Source organism: Notothenia coriiceps, unplaced genomic scaffold, assembly GCF_000735185.1.
Source record: "Notothenia coriiceps isolate Sejong01 unplaced genomic scaffold, NC01 NC01_scaffold00005764, whole genome shotgun sequence".
Taxonomy (NCBI): Eukaryota; Metazoa; Chordata; class Actinopteri; order Perciformes; family Nototheniidae; genus Notothenia; species Notothenia coriiceps.
Genome location: NW_011338465.1, coordinates 32,843 through 45,115, shown reverse-complemented (window position 1 = coordinate 45,115; position 12,273 = coordinate 32,843). Strand labels below are relative to the sequence as shown.

The following is a 12,273-nucleotide window of genomic DNA, read 5'->3' as shown; positions in this document are numbered from 1 at the left end:
TGTGTGTGTGTGTGTGTGTGTGTGTGTGTGTGTGTGTGTGTGTGTGTGTGTGTGTGTGTCTCCTAGCATTACTATACTTGTGGGGACCTAAATCTGTTTACACAGTCATGTGTGGGGACTCGCCTCCCTTCATTGTAGGGTGAAGACTTGGTTAGGATAAGTCTCCAGGAAATGCATGTAAGTCAATGTAATGTCCCCTGAAGTGATGTATACATGGTGTGTGTGTGTGTGTGTGTGTGTGTGTGTGTGTGTGTGTGTGTGTGTGTGTGTGTGTGTGTGTGTGTGTGTGTGTGTGTGTGTGTGTGTGTGTGTGTGTCAACATCAGGTCTACAGGGGCTGATTGTTGTGATGTAATTAGTGCCGCTCTAATGAATACACTGATCTGTCTGACAACATCACTCAGCTGGAGAGCAGAGAGGAGCATCAAGGGTGTGGCTACTGTACTGTCTGACTGCTAGCTGCAGAATCTGACCTTTGCATACCATAATGTTTATGCAGCATATGCATGATACACGTGTTCTTTTTTTTAAATCTTTTTGCTTGGTAATATGTCTCTGTTGCAGTAGCCAATCACAAGCAAGTCTTGTAAACTTGATTAAAATGACATTATGGGTACAGAAGTGGCCCTGAGGAGATGTTGTGAGAAGGTCACACATGTTGCAGCAGTGTGTATAATAATGTGATTAATCTGGGTTATTCTGCAACACCTCTCTCCGTAGTAACCCTGTATATGTGTAGAGAATTACGGTTTGTATGGTGTGCAAAAGTAGCACCTTGAAAATCCCAAAGGACAGTGTGGTTGGTCTAACAAATCTACCTTACTTAGTTTTATGAAAACCCGCCCCAAACTGTCAGCATTAGTGGCTGCACCCATCTATAAGCACACTTGTAACGCCCTAAATGTAAACGTTGTTTCTGTAAACGTACTCAGCTAAGTCTTGCTATCTTGGTGTTGCCAAGCCCAAATAACACTTTTCTTTTAGCAGCATTTTCTCACATCCAAATTCTGTAAAGTCACAAACAGCTTCTTAAAAATAAAATTCAAGATTCCAACCCTCATTTTCAACGTAATACTCAAGTGTTTCCATACATCTTTTATATTTTCTCTTTCGCTAAATGGACAGCTCGCAAGCTTAGCCTTCTGTTAGCAGCTGTGGATTTCTTACACCACTTCAAATGCAGCGTCTATAGGTTTCACACAGACATAGTTGGGTCAAACATACAGTACTGAACGTCCTTGAGCTATATCAGCGGTTGCTATGTCATTAGCAAACAAACAAACCTCTCAGATTAGCTTCTTGACTGACGGCTCCTGTGAGAGTTGCTGTGGGAACTGTGAAGACGCCTGATTGGTGGAGAAGGTGTGCTTCACCTCTCCGTTATCTGCAATGTGTCAGGTGGTTCTTTCAAAGAGACCTTTACACCGTGTTGTTGGTGTGTTTTCCTCTTTCTTCCTCCTCCTCCTCCTCCTCTTCAAGGCCATCTCATGTCAACCCCCCAGAGAGTCCCTGTTTGTTGTCATTTCAACACTTTTTGTGTTCCTCTTTCCTCGCCGCTGCCACAGCTCTGTTTTCCTTTTCCTATCTCCGCTCACTAATGATCCATATCATTGGGATATCTATCATGGCAGCCACCATCAATCCTTCCCCTCCTCTCTTTTTTCTGTCACAATATGAGATCCCTAAGGGTACAAAAACACATTTATTCTAAGATAGAAACATGCACTGTGGCAGCACAAGAAGCTCATTACTAGCTATCTCAGGGACACACGTGTACACAAACACACGCAGAGAGGCAATGGAGAAATTATGAACTGATGGATTAGAGTTGAGGCGCTTCTGCCTTGTGTTACTCATGCCAAGGCCATTAGCATGCTGCAAAGACAGACGAGCAGATAAAGTAACACGGAAAATGACGAGGAAGGAGAGAAAGAGTGATCGATGAGTGACATTGAGGTAGAAAGAGATGATGGGAAATGACTGTACACACAGCTTAAAGAGAAAGAGATGGAGGGAAATAAGGAGGTTACAAAAGAGCAGATGTACCGTTAGCTGCTCCAATAGCAAGGTTACTCTAGTAACTGAAGGATAAAATACTTATTTTGTCAACTTACTAACCATTGTACAAGATATACTGACATACGAAGTGCTAGCAACACAGTTTACAATAGGGCTGCTCGATTATGGCAAAAATCATAATCTCGATTATTTGGGTCAATAATTGTAATTGCGATTATTCATTGACTTTGAAAACATCCATTTATTGGAGAGAAAAAATGTGAACGGTATGTTTTTAACAGTTGATTACCCTGAACTTTAAGTATAATTTAAAAAGAAAATTATATAAAAAAAAAAAGTAATAATACAAAAATAATCGTTTTATTTCGATTACGTTGTTTTCGTAATCTTTGCAAGCCATAATCGTAATCGCGATTCAAATATGATTTAATTGAGCAGCCCTAGCTTACAAGCAATATAACACAGCCAATATAAATTACAAGTATCATTCAAAAGCTAAGTACTAAAGCACAGCATCTGCTAAGCTAACTAGCTAGCAATAAGGCTACGTTTCACTTCTGATCGTCTTAGCCAAGTCATATTTTAGTCCCAGCTCTTAAGCAAACAATGTGTTTGGATACCTTAGTTTGGGGAATTCTAAACATGTTTTTTGATATCACGTCAGCCTTATTTTGTTATGTCACGCAGTCTGACAGTTTCTGACTTCAATTTAAACGTTGGCATGACTCTCTCTTCTCTTGTGTAAGCCAAGGCTGGCATTTATCATAGAGGTGACGTATGTTTCGTCTGAAATACATATTTCCTTCAGGGCAGAGTTCTTCAGTCATGCTGGAGAGACCCTGCCAAGTTGATCAAGTCAGGGAAACAACATATCTTTGTTGAGGGAAGCATTGGTCGTTGTCTGTTCTGTCTTTTTATTATAGCGCTATTCATCAGCCGGCTCCTTATTTAGAGATAAAGCAATAACTGTCTTTACTCCCTCCCACTTTCCTTTTAGCACTTCTTCTTATATTTTGTGGTTGCAAACTAGCGTCAATAAAAAGCTCTTTACCTCTGACAGCTCTCAATGTTAATGATTACTTCTCGCCTTTTTTACAGCTTAATTCACTGAATAACAAATCCCAAAACAACCGAACACCCTTCATCCAAATTACTCAAATTCAATTACGATTTCTCCCGAGTTTTATCGCCTTGAGGTGGGAAGGGAATCATTTACACACATTCAAGTTTGATACACTCTCACTACCATTTCATTAACACTAAAACAAAGTTGTAATTCTTGTTCACGCAACCCCTTAGGGATTATTTCAACATCTCTGATTCATGTTTACACGCCAACAGGTCACCTTTGTGCTCAGTTGATAGTGGCATTGCAGGTTGTGCAAGCTGTTTCAGATGACGTAAAGAACTTCGGGGAATCGGGTGATAAATAGATGACCTTATTCACTGTGTCTGCTGATTACCGTGCGCCGGCATTTGTCCTTGAGGCTTTTCCAAAGAGCAGCATGATTCATGTCATATCCAAATTGTCTGGGACACATTATAATAGGGTTTGCAGATAGCCTCCTTCATGGTTTTTCTAACGTTATTGTTTCTATTTTGATTTTGAAGAGTCAGCTTTTCAAAACCAAAATAGCTCAGTTCATAATTGTTGTTTGGAAATAAAACTCAACATCTCATCTCTGACACGATGTGAAATAAAAGGACCATATTTTGAAGTAATTTGTTTATGTTCAAACCGAGAAAGTATCATCTTTGTCTGGATGTTTCTGATGGAAAGTAATTCAGAAAATAAGTGCTAAAGTCCTAGCATTTGTTAAGAAAGGATTGAATAACATTAAGACATGTCTTCTGACGAATCTAAAATCAAACTTTTTCCGAAAAAATTGGTTTTATACGTCTAGTAAATATAGTTTCTTTGGCAGCAACATTTCGGTTGTAGGGAATTTATGTTTCCTCTTAAACATTTCTTGTTAATCCACTCCAGCTATATCAGCCTGTATGAATAACCCCTAGGGAGAAGTGACATTTCTGGTATGAAAACATGCAGGCCACACACACACACACACACACACACACACACACACACACACACACACACACACACACACACACACACACACACGTCTGCACCTCCACCTTTCACCATCATTTCATCCCTGTTGCTTCTGTAATGGCAGCACAGGACATTACTTACCCTTTTCTGTATTACTTTTTGCCATTTACACACAAATACTGGACCTCAGCCAGACGTAGCTTCCTCGTTTTCTTATTTAACAGATGCTATTTTTGTAAACACAAGGGAACATATTTCCAGAGGCATCCCGACACGATGAATTCATCATTTGCATTTCCGAACATTCATATATTTGTTTACCAGGGAGAGTTATCTAACGAGATAATGTTCATCTGCAGTGCCCGGGGAAGGTTATTAGAACAGTGGTGTTACGTTAATAATGACTGGAAGGTAAATGAACCTTTCTGTGAGAGTCTCACCTTGACAGATTCAGTAAACACCTCTCTGCTCTCCTTCTGTTTGTGTGTGAGTCCAGGTAGAACAGCTGTCACTAGTAATTTGGGGTGTCTGGATGCACTAACATCTGTTATTCATTTCCTTCCCTCTCCTCCAATCCTTCCCCCTTTTGTCCTCTCTGTGTGTCACTACAGAAAAGTGTGAAGGAGGGAATCCTCTTAAAGCAGACCAGTTCTTTTCAGAGATGGAAGAGGAGGTACTTCAAACTCAGAGGGAGGACACTCTACTACGCCAAAGACTGCAAGGTACAAGAGTGTTTGAAACGGCAGCTTTAAATGTCAAATGTATAAGCACTGCACATACAAATCAAATCTCAAATTGGACAGAAATGAATATTAAGTGTCAGGGAAAAGTAAACATGTGATATACAGTATGTTACAACACATCCATTTGTATGGGAAAGGCAGGAGAAGCTGGTGTTTGAATTTTCGTGTTGTTCCCCCGTCAGTCTCTGATTTTCGATGAAGTGGACCTATCAGACGCCAGCGTGGCCGAGACCAGCACCAAGAACATCAACAACAGCTTCACAGTAAGATACAAGATGGCTCTCAAATGTTGATTAAAGCATTACAAAATGGTTTATTTGGATCAGTTTTCAATGGCATGTTATGACAAAATTCCAAACTACAGTTATTTTTTACCATTTGATTATCTGTGACATCTAGTTGTATTTTAGTTTATCTTAATAGGATTCATCCAACACTTAAACTGTACCTGCACCACTAGTGACATTCCCATTAGCCCACCAGTCTTATCTGTACATTGTGTTTAAGAAGCTAATACACACATTTTAGCACACTAGCTCAACATAAGCATGTTAGCACTGTCTTATGAGTATGTTAGCATGCTGACGTTAGCATTTAGCTTCTCAGGGCTACTAGCATGGCTCCAATAATGTGATGCAATGTCGACAAATTAATAACTGAAGTACATTTTACTCAATTAAAAAAAAATGTCCCTTCTTCCTCAGGTGATCACTCCATTTCGCAAACTAATGCTCTGTGCTGAGAGCAGGAAGGAAATGGAGGACTGGATCGGCGCTCTCAAGTCCGTCCAGAAATGGGAAACCTACGAAGTTAGCGTCTTAACATTTCTGATATTGTTATTTATTCTGCGCTTACACCTTGAAAATCCTAAGGACATTGACGCACCTATTATAAAAAGCTAGTGAGTTCTCCATTCTTCGCCCGTTATGCCCCTTTCACACCAACGCCGTTCCAGGGCCGGTTCGGAGCTGGAGCTTGAAAAGCACCGTTTTTTCCTGTTCACACCGCAGCGGAATCCGGTTCGTTTCAAGCACCAAACCGTTGTCGGTCTAGAAAGCAAGCACCGCTTACGTCACGCTTACGTCGGAGGCGGGGGCAGGGGCATCAGTTGTAATGTTATACCACAGTAATTAATGCTGCAAAGCTGGGTATTTTGAGCTTGGCGCATGCAGAGGCTAACAACAGCTAGCTCTAACGCCATCGAATAGGACGTATATTTTCCTTCTTTCTCCTACGGAATCGTCGTTGAAGTTGATGATGATTGTAAAGAAGTCTTGAATGTAGCATGTAACGAATGTAAAGTTGTCCCCCTTGATAATAATAATAATAATAATACATTTAATTTATATAGCGCTTCTCATCTGCCAAGACAAATCTCGAAGCGCTTCACAGCAAAGAACACTTCTTCCATTTAGTTTCGACAGAGCAAAACCAAAACGAGTAGCGCTTCAATACTCCGTCATTAGGTCATTGTTGTCGATGTGAGGGGTTTCCGCGCGGTTTGGCTTTATGAAGCAGGCACGCTAACGGTTACGTCATGACGCAAACTATGACGCTGCACCAGTCGGGCTCTGAGCGGTGTGAACAGAGCGGGGGCTGAACCGAAGAACCGGTTCCGAACCAGAAAAGCTCTCGCACGGAGCTAGAACGGGAAAAGCCTTGGTGTGAAAGGGGCATTAGTTCTTTTCACAACATATCGTCCTGTTCTGCTCTCTTGGAACAACATACTCTCCCCCTCATTTTTCTCTCATGTACTTTCACTTAAGCTTTCCTTCCAGATGCATATTGCTCATAAACCCTTGTTTTTTAAGGTGCTATAAAGAGAGCCGTAGACTGTAAGCTGCCTTTAAAGCCGAGCTGAATTTCTCTCATTCGGTTTCGATGTTTCTCACATTTAGGAGTCTGCCGTTATCTTGTTAGTCGTTAACACTACTTCAGGAGCACTTATCAAACTGAGGATGGCATATTCTCAGAACAAATCCTTTTTACAGATCCGACATTCTGATACCTCTAGCTGTGAACACTTTCTCACAAGGAGGAGAGTGGATCATTCTGTTTAGGGAGGTTAATTGCCAGTCAGCTGTAGTGAAGTTATCATCGTCCCAATCCCGAGGCAACAACGTTTAATGGGTACTGCTGACGTCATTATCAAATCAAATCTAATACAAATGTATTATACCAAATCACAAGAAGAATTATAAAAACTAAATACAACATTATACATCAACATAAGTATTGCCATGTGATGAAAGCATGTGACTGAAGTGATGGTAATCCATGTTTCCTCTGGCTATGTAGTCCAGCGTGAAATACAAAGAGTCATCGCCCCATCCTGCAATATCTGTCCTCCCCCAGGCTACATATTCTGACGTAGCGCTCGGATGACTTTTGCTTTTGTTTCCATCTTCTGAATCTAGCCAGTTTAACATGAAGCGCTGTCGTCTCTCTCTTCCTCCTCCTCCTCCTCCTCCTCCTTCTCCTTCAGGCCAGCCAGTTCAACATGGAGCATTTCTCCGGGATGCACAACTGGTACGCCTGCTCTCACGCCAGACCGACCTTCTGTAACGTCTGCCGGGAGGCTCTGCCAGGCGTCACTTCCCACGGCCTGTCCTGCGAGGGTATGCGCGCACACACACACACACACACACACACACACACACACACACACACACACACACACACACACACACACACACACACACAATGTACTTAGTGTGAGAAAAATATCACTCGTCACCGGCTTGAGCTTCAACCTCAGGATCCATGTGTGATCCTCTCCAGAATGGAAGTAGCCATCACATACAGAGCATCAACTAGTTCCTGAACAGTGTCCTTCACATGCTGACATACAAGAGAGGGAGTTAGTTAATCATACATCCTGTCATGTACAAAATACTGACTTTTTCTCAAAATGTTGGCTTTTTTCTGAAAATCTCCAAATTCTGACTTTTTCGCAAAATCTCCAAATTCTGAAAAAAAATATTTTGTTTTTTTTCGCAAATTCAAAAAATTCTGACTTTCGTAAAATCTCGAAAGAAATTCTCAAATTGTTGAAATTTGTTTTTTTTAATTCTGACTTTTTCCTTAAAACTCTGACTATTTTCTCAAAATTCCGACTTTTCCCTCAAAAATCTGACTATTTTCTCAAAATTCTGACTTTTTTCTCAAAATTCTTACTTTTTTCTCTAAATCTCAAAATTCTGACTTTTTTCCCAAAATTCTTACTTTTTTCTCTAAATCTCAAAATTCTTACTTTTTTCTCAACATTCTGACTTTTTCTCAAAATTCTTACTTTTTTCTCAAAATTCTGACTTTTTTCTCAAAACCTCAAAATTCTGACTATTTTCTCAAAATTCTGACTTTTTCCTCAAAATTCTGACTATTTTCTCAAAATTCTGACTTTTTCTCTAAATCTCAAAATTCTTACTTTTTTCTCAACATTCTGACTTTTTCTCTAAATTCTTACTTTTTTCTCAAAATGCTGACTTTTTTCTCAAAACCTCAAAATACTGACTTTTACTCTAAATCTCCAAATGTTGACTTTCACAAGATGGAGGAATAGAAAGCAGTATTCAATGTTTACTTCAGATTAGCTCCACGTCAGAAATGATCATGCTTGTCCTATGTCTCTCTCCATAGAGGCTGAATCATCATGTTAATCACATGATTTTCTCAACACTAAGCAATCATGTTTAAATGTACCATGCTGTTACATAAATATCCCTTTTCCTGTCAGTCTTCTAGAAAACTATTTAGAACACGTGACTGTGACAAGACAGTTAATAACTGGAAACATTCCTCAGCTCAGCAGTAAAAAAAACAGAGTGCCGACCAGGGAGTTATTTATGACTTTGAAACATAAAAAACAACCGATAAATGGAGCATAATTGGTCCAACACTCATTCAAAAACTAAAATGGTTGAACTAGTTCTGAAAGAGATTACATAATAGACATATCATGGTCTTATTCATCCAAGCATACCAACAATTCTAGCTTTTTTTCCATTTTAGCTGAACGATTGGTCCGTCTTTAAGTTGTGAATAATGATAAATAACAGTGTAAAAAATGTTTCAATAACTTGCCAAGCAAATCATGCATTTGAATTGTCATGGATATTTATTTAACGATGAAATAACGATGACGTTTATTGACTTCTTTCCTGCAGTTTGCAAGTTCAAGGCTCATAAGCGCTGTGCAGTCCGCTCCACCAACAACTGCAAATGGACCACACTGGCCTCCATAGGAAATGACATCATTGAGGATGAGGAAGGGGTGAGTTATAACTCAGTGAGAGAAGACCTGTCGACAAAAAGAAAGCTTACCGAGCGGATCAACTTACAAGGCTAAATATAACAACTGTGATGTATTTAGTAACCCAGGATCAGAGAAGTACACACACCCTTTACTCAAGTAGAAATACAGATGTTTAAAAATACTCTGGTGAAAGTAGAAGTACTGACTAAACTTCTTTACTCAAGTAAAAGTAAAGAAGTATAGGCTTCGAGTAAAAAGTACCCATAACTAGCAGCTGTTTTAAAGAGTACCTGACCTCCCTTTATATTAATAGAACAATAATGTCATTGTTAGCTAATGAATGTTTCCATGGTGACCAACGGCAACATGACAACGTTTTCATTGGTCCCTCTTCTTTAGAGAAGACCAGGAAATGATGGATACACGGATCGTGTTCAAATCAATAGGCACGCAATAACTAAATAATAACGATCACACCACCAGGGAACCAGCCTGTTTGGAAAATGTAAGAAGTATAAAGCACAGGTATTTGTGTTCAAAATGTAAGAAGTCAAAGTAAAAAGTCATCAGAAAAATAAGTAGTGGAGTAAAGTACTGACACCAGAAAAATGTACTTAAGGACAGTAACGAAGTATTTGTACTCCTCTACTTCCCACCTCTGCCAATGACGAATGAAGATTCAGTTTGTGCCAGATATCATATTATAATACTTTTCCTTCCTGTTAAACCACAGGAAAGTGGGTGGTTTTGGACAGTGACACCCCCGCGCTCAATAAGCTGACCGTGCTTGGAGTTCTGGAGATTCCCGACCACTTGAACAGCTCGTCCATCAGACAGGCCCGGGAGGTGCCAGTATACAACACGGTGGTGGTGGACGCCGTCTACATCTCCATCCAGGTCAGGGTCTCCTCATTTAGTACCTAAAATGTTACTTAAAATTAAGAATGTAACTATTCTTATCACCTAATACGATGTTTTGTTCCTCATACGTCAGATAACTCACTAAAATGGGGGGGAGTCGCAGGCGGCACACTGCTGCTGCCTTCGTCCCCCTAAGTGCAGACGTTTATTTTCAGGAAAACCCTAAAAAGCATAATAGCGCCCCTTTAAACATTCTTACATTTTTCACTTGTTTTTCTATTCTTCTGTTTTATCCTCTTAAATCAGATCTTGCCATCACTGTTCCTCGCTTTATTTAGAGATTAAACATTGTTCAGTTGACCTGTCTAAAATGGTGCTGTCTCTCTTTTTCATTTTTGTTCTGTTCACCATAGTTTTTCATTTTATTTTTATTGATCATCTAACATATTTATCATTTTGATGTTGTATCTTCCAAAGGTGGAGCTATGTTAATTGTTTTTGTATAACAGTGGTTAGCTGTATTATATCATCTGTAAGTTGATTCATACTTTGCAAAGTAACTTTAAAATGAACATACTGAGGTCAAATGTATAATATTTGCCTCCAAAATGTAGTAAAGAGAAGTGAAAATACTCAAGGAAGGTACCTCAAAGTTGTTTTAAAGTAAAGAAGTTGAGTAAAAAGTCTTCACACCGCTGGAAACCGTTTGAATGACAGCTGGTTCCGCTGCAGTGTGTGATGTGTGTGTGATGTGTGTGTTTCCTGTTCCAGGGCGGCAGGCTGATCGCAGGCTGGGACGACGAGCCGTTCAGAGGTCAGCTGACCATCAAACTGAGAGGAAAGCACAGCACCCCTGACTGGCCCCTGCCCAACGGACCCAACCAGGGCTCCAAAGTGCTGGGTGAGAAACAGCATCAGTGTCAGCTGCACCTGAAGTTATATAGATGTGGTGAAAATATAATAATAGAACATAATTGCTACCGTTAAAGAAAATATTCATGCAAATATGTTTATTATTCTTTATTTGTTTTTATCTATTTAATATATATTTTCAACCTATAGAGATCAACAACATTGCCACACATTTTGAAGTACTCAGCGTGACATTTAATGCAATACATAATACAGGACTGTCTCAGAAAATTAGAATATTGTGATAAAGTTCTTTATTTTCTGTAATGCAATTAAAAAAACAAAAATGTCATACATTCTGGATTCATTACAAATCAACTGAAATATTGCAAGCCTTTTATTATTTTAATATTGCTGATTATGGCATACAGCTTAAGAAAACTCAAATATCCTATCTCTAAATATTAGAATATCATGAAAAAGTATACTAGTAGGGTGTTCAACGAATCACTTGAATCGTCTAATTAACTCGAAACACCTGCAAGGGTTTCCTGAGCCTTGAAAAACACTCAGCTTGGTTCAGTAAACTAAATCACAAGTATGGGGAAGACTGCTGATCTGACTGCTGTCCAGAGGACCGTCATTGACACCCTCCATCAGGAGGGTAAGACACAAAAAGAAATTTCTCAAAGAGCAAGCTGTTCACAGAGTGCAGTTTCAAAGCACATCCACAAAAAGTCTGTTGGAAGGGGGAAATGTGGCAGGAAACGCTGCACAACCAAGAGAGATGACCGCAGCCTTAACAGCATTGTGAAGAAGAGTCGCTTCCAGAATTTGGGGGAGCATTCAAAGACAGTGGACTGAAGCTGGGTCCAAGGTATCCAAAAGTCACTGTTCACAGACGTGTCCGGTGAAATGGCTACAATAGCCGTATTCCCATGGTCAAGCCACTTTCTGAACTCAAGACAAACGGAAGAGGGCGTCTGACTTGGGCTAAGAAAAGAAGCACTGGACAGTTGCACAGTGGTCCAAAGTACTCTTTTCAGACGAAAGCAAGTTTTTGTATTCATTTGGAAGTCAAGGCGCCAGAGTCTGGAGAAAGGCTGGAGAGGAGCAAATCCCAAGTTGCTTGAAATCAGTGTGAAGTTCCCACAGTCAGCGGATGGTTTGGGGAAGCCATGTCAGCTGCTGGTGTTGTTCCACTGTTTTCATCAAGCCCAGAGTAAATGCAGCTGTGTACCCAAGAGATTTTAGAGCACTACATGCTTCCGGTCCTGCTGAAAAGCTCTATGGAGATGATGGAATTCATTTTCCAGCATGATTCTGGCACCTGCCACAGTGGCCAAACCCACCCAGTAACTGGTGTACTGACCATGCATTACTGTCCATCGATTGGCCTGCAAATTCCCCTGACCTGACCCATAGAGAATATGTGGGGTATTTTGAAGAAGAAGCTGAAGACACCAGACCAACAATTGCTAAGAGCTA

At 40.1% G+C, this 12,273-nt stretch overlaps 2 protein-coding genes across 2 annotated transcripts in view; both read left to right on the top strand.

Annotated features, from left to right (window-relative positions):
- Positions 1-9,165, top strand: part of LOC104943140 (diacylglycerol kinase eta-like) — a 52,657-nt gene extending 43,492 nt beyond the window's left edge. Inside the window, exons 4-8 of the mRNA XM_010768462.1 lie at positions 4,686-4,796; positions 5,000-5,080; positions 5,522-5,626; positions 7,303-7,435; positions 8,984-9,165. Of these exons, the coding sequence (XP_010766764.1) occupies positions 4,686-4,796; positions 5,000-5,080; positions 5,522-5,626; positions 7,303-7,435; positions 8,984-9,165 (612 nt within the window). The remainder of the gene's footprint in view (positions 1-4,685; positions 4,797-4,999; positions 5,081-5,521; positions 5,627-7,302; positions 7,436-8,983) is intronic.
- Positions 9,166-9,179: 14 nt separating this feature from the next.
- Positions 9,180-12,273, top strand: part of LOC104943139 (fibrocystin-L-like) — a 25,681-nt gene continuing 22,587 nt past the window's right edge. The window contains exons 1-3 of the mRNA XM_010768461.1: positions 9,180-9,207; positions 9,806-9,969; positions 10,705-10,834. Of these exons, the coding sequence (XP_010766763.1) occupies positions 9,180-9,207; positions 9,806-9,969; positions 10,705-10,834 (322 nt within the window). The remainder of the gene's footprint in view (positions 9,208-9,805; positions 9,970-10,704; positions 10,835-12,273) is intronic.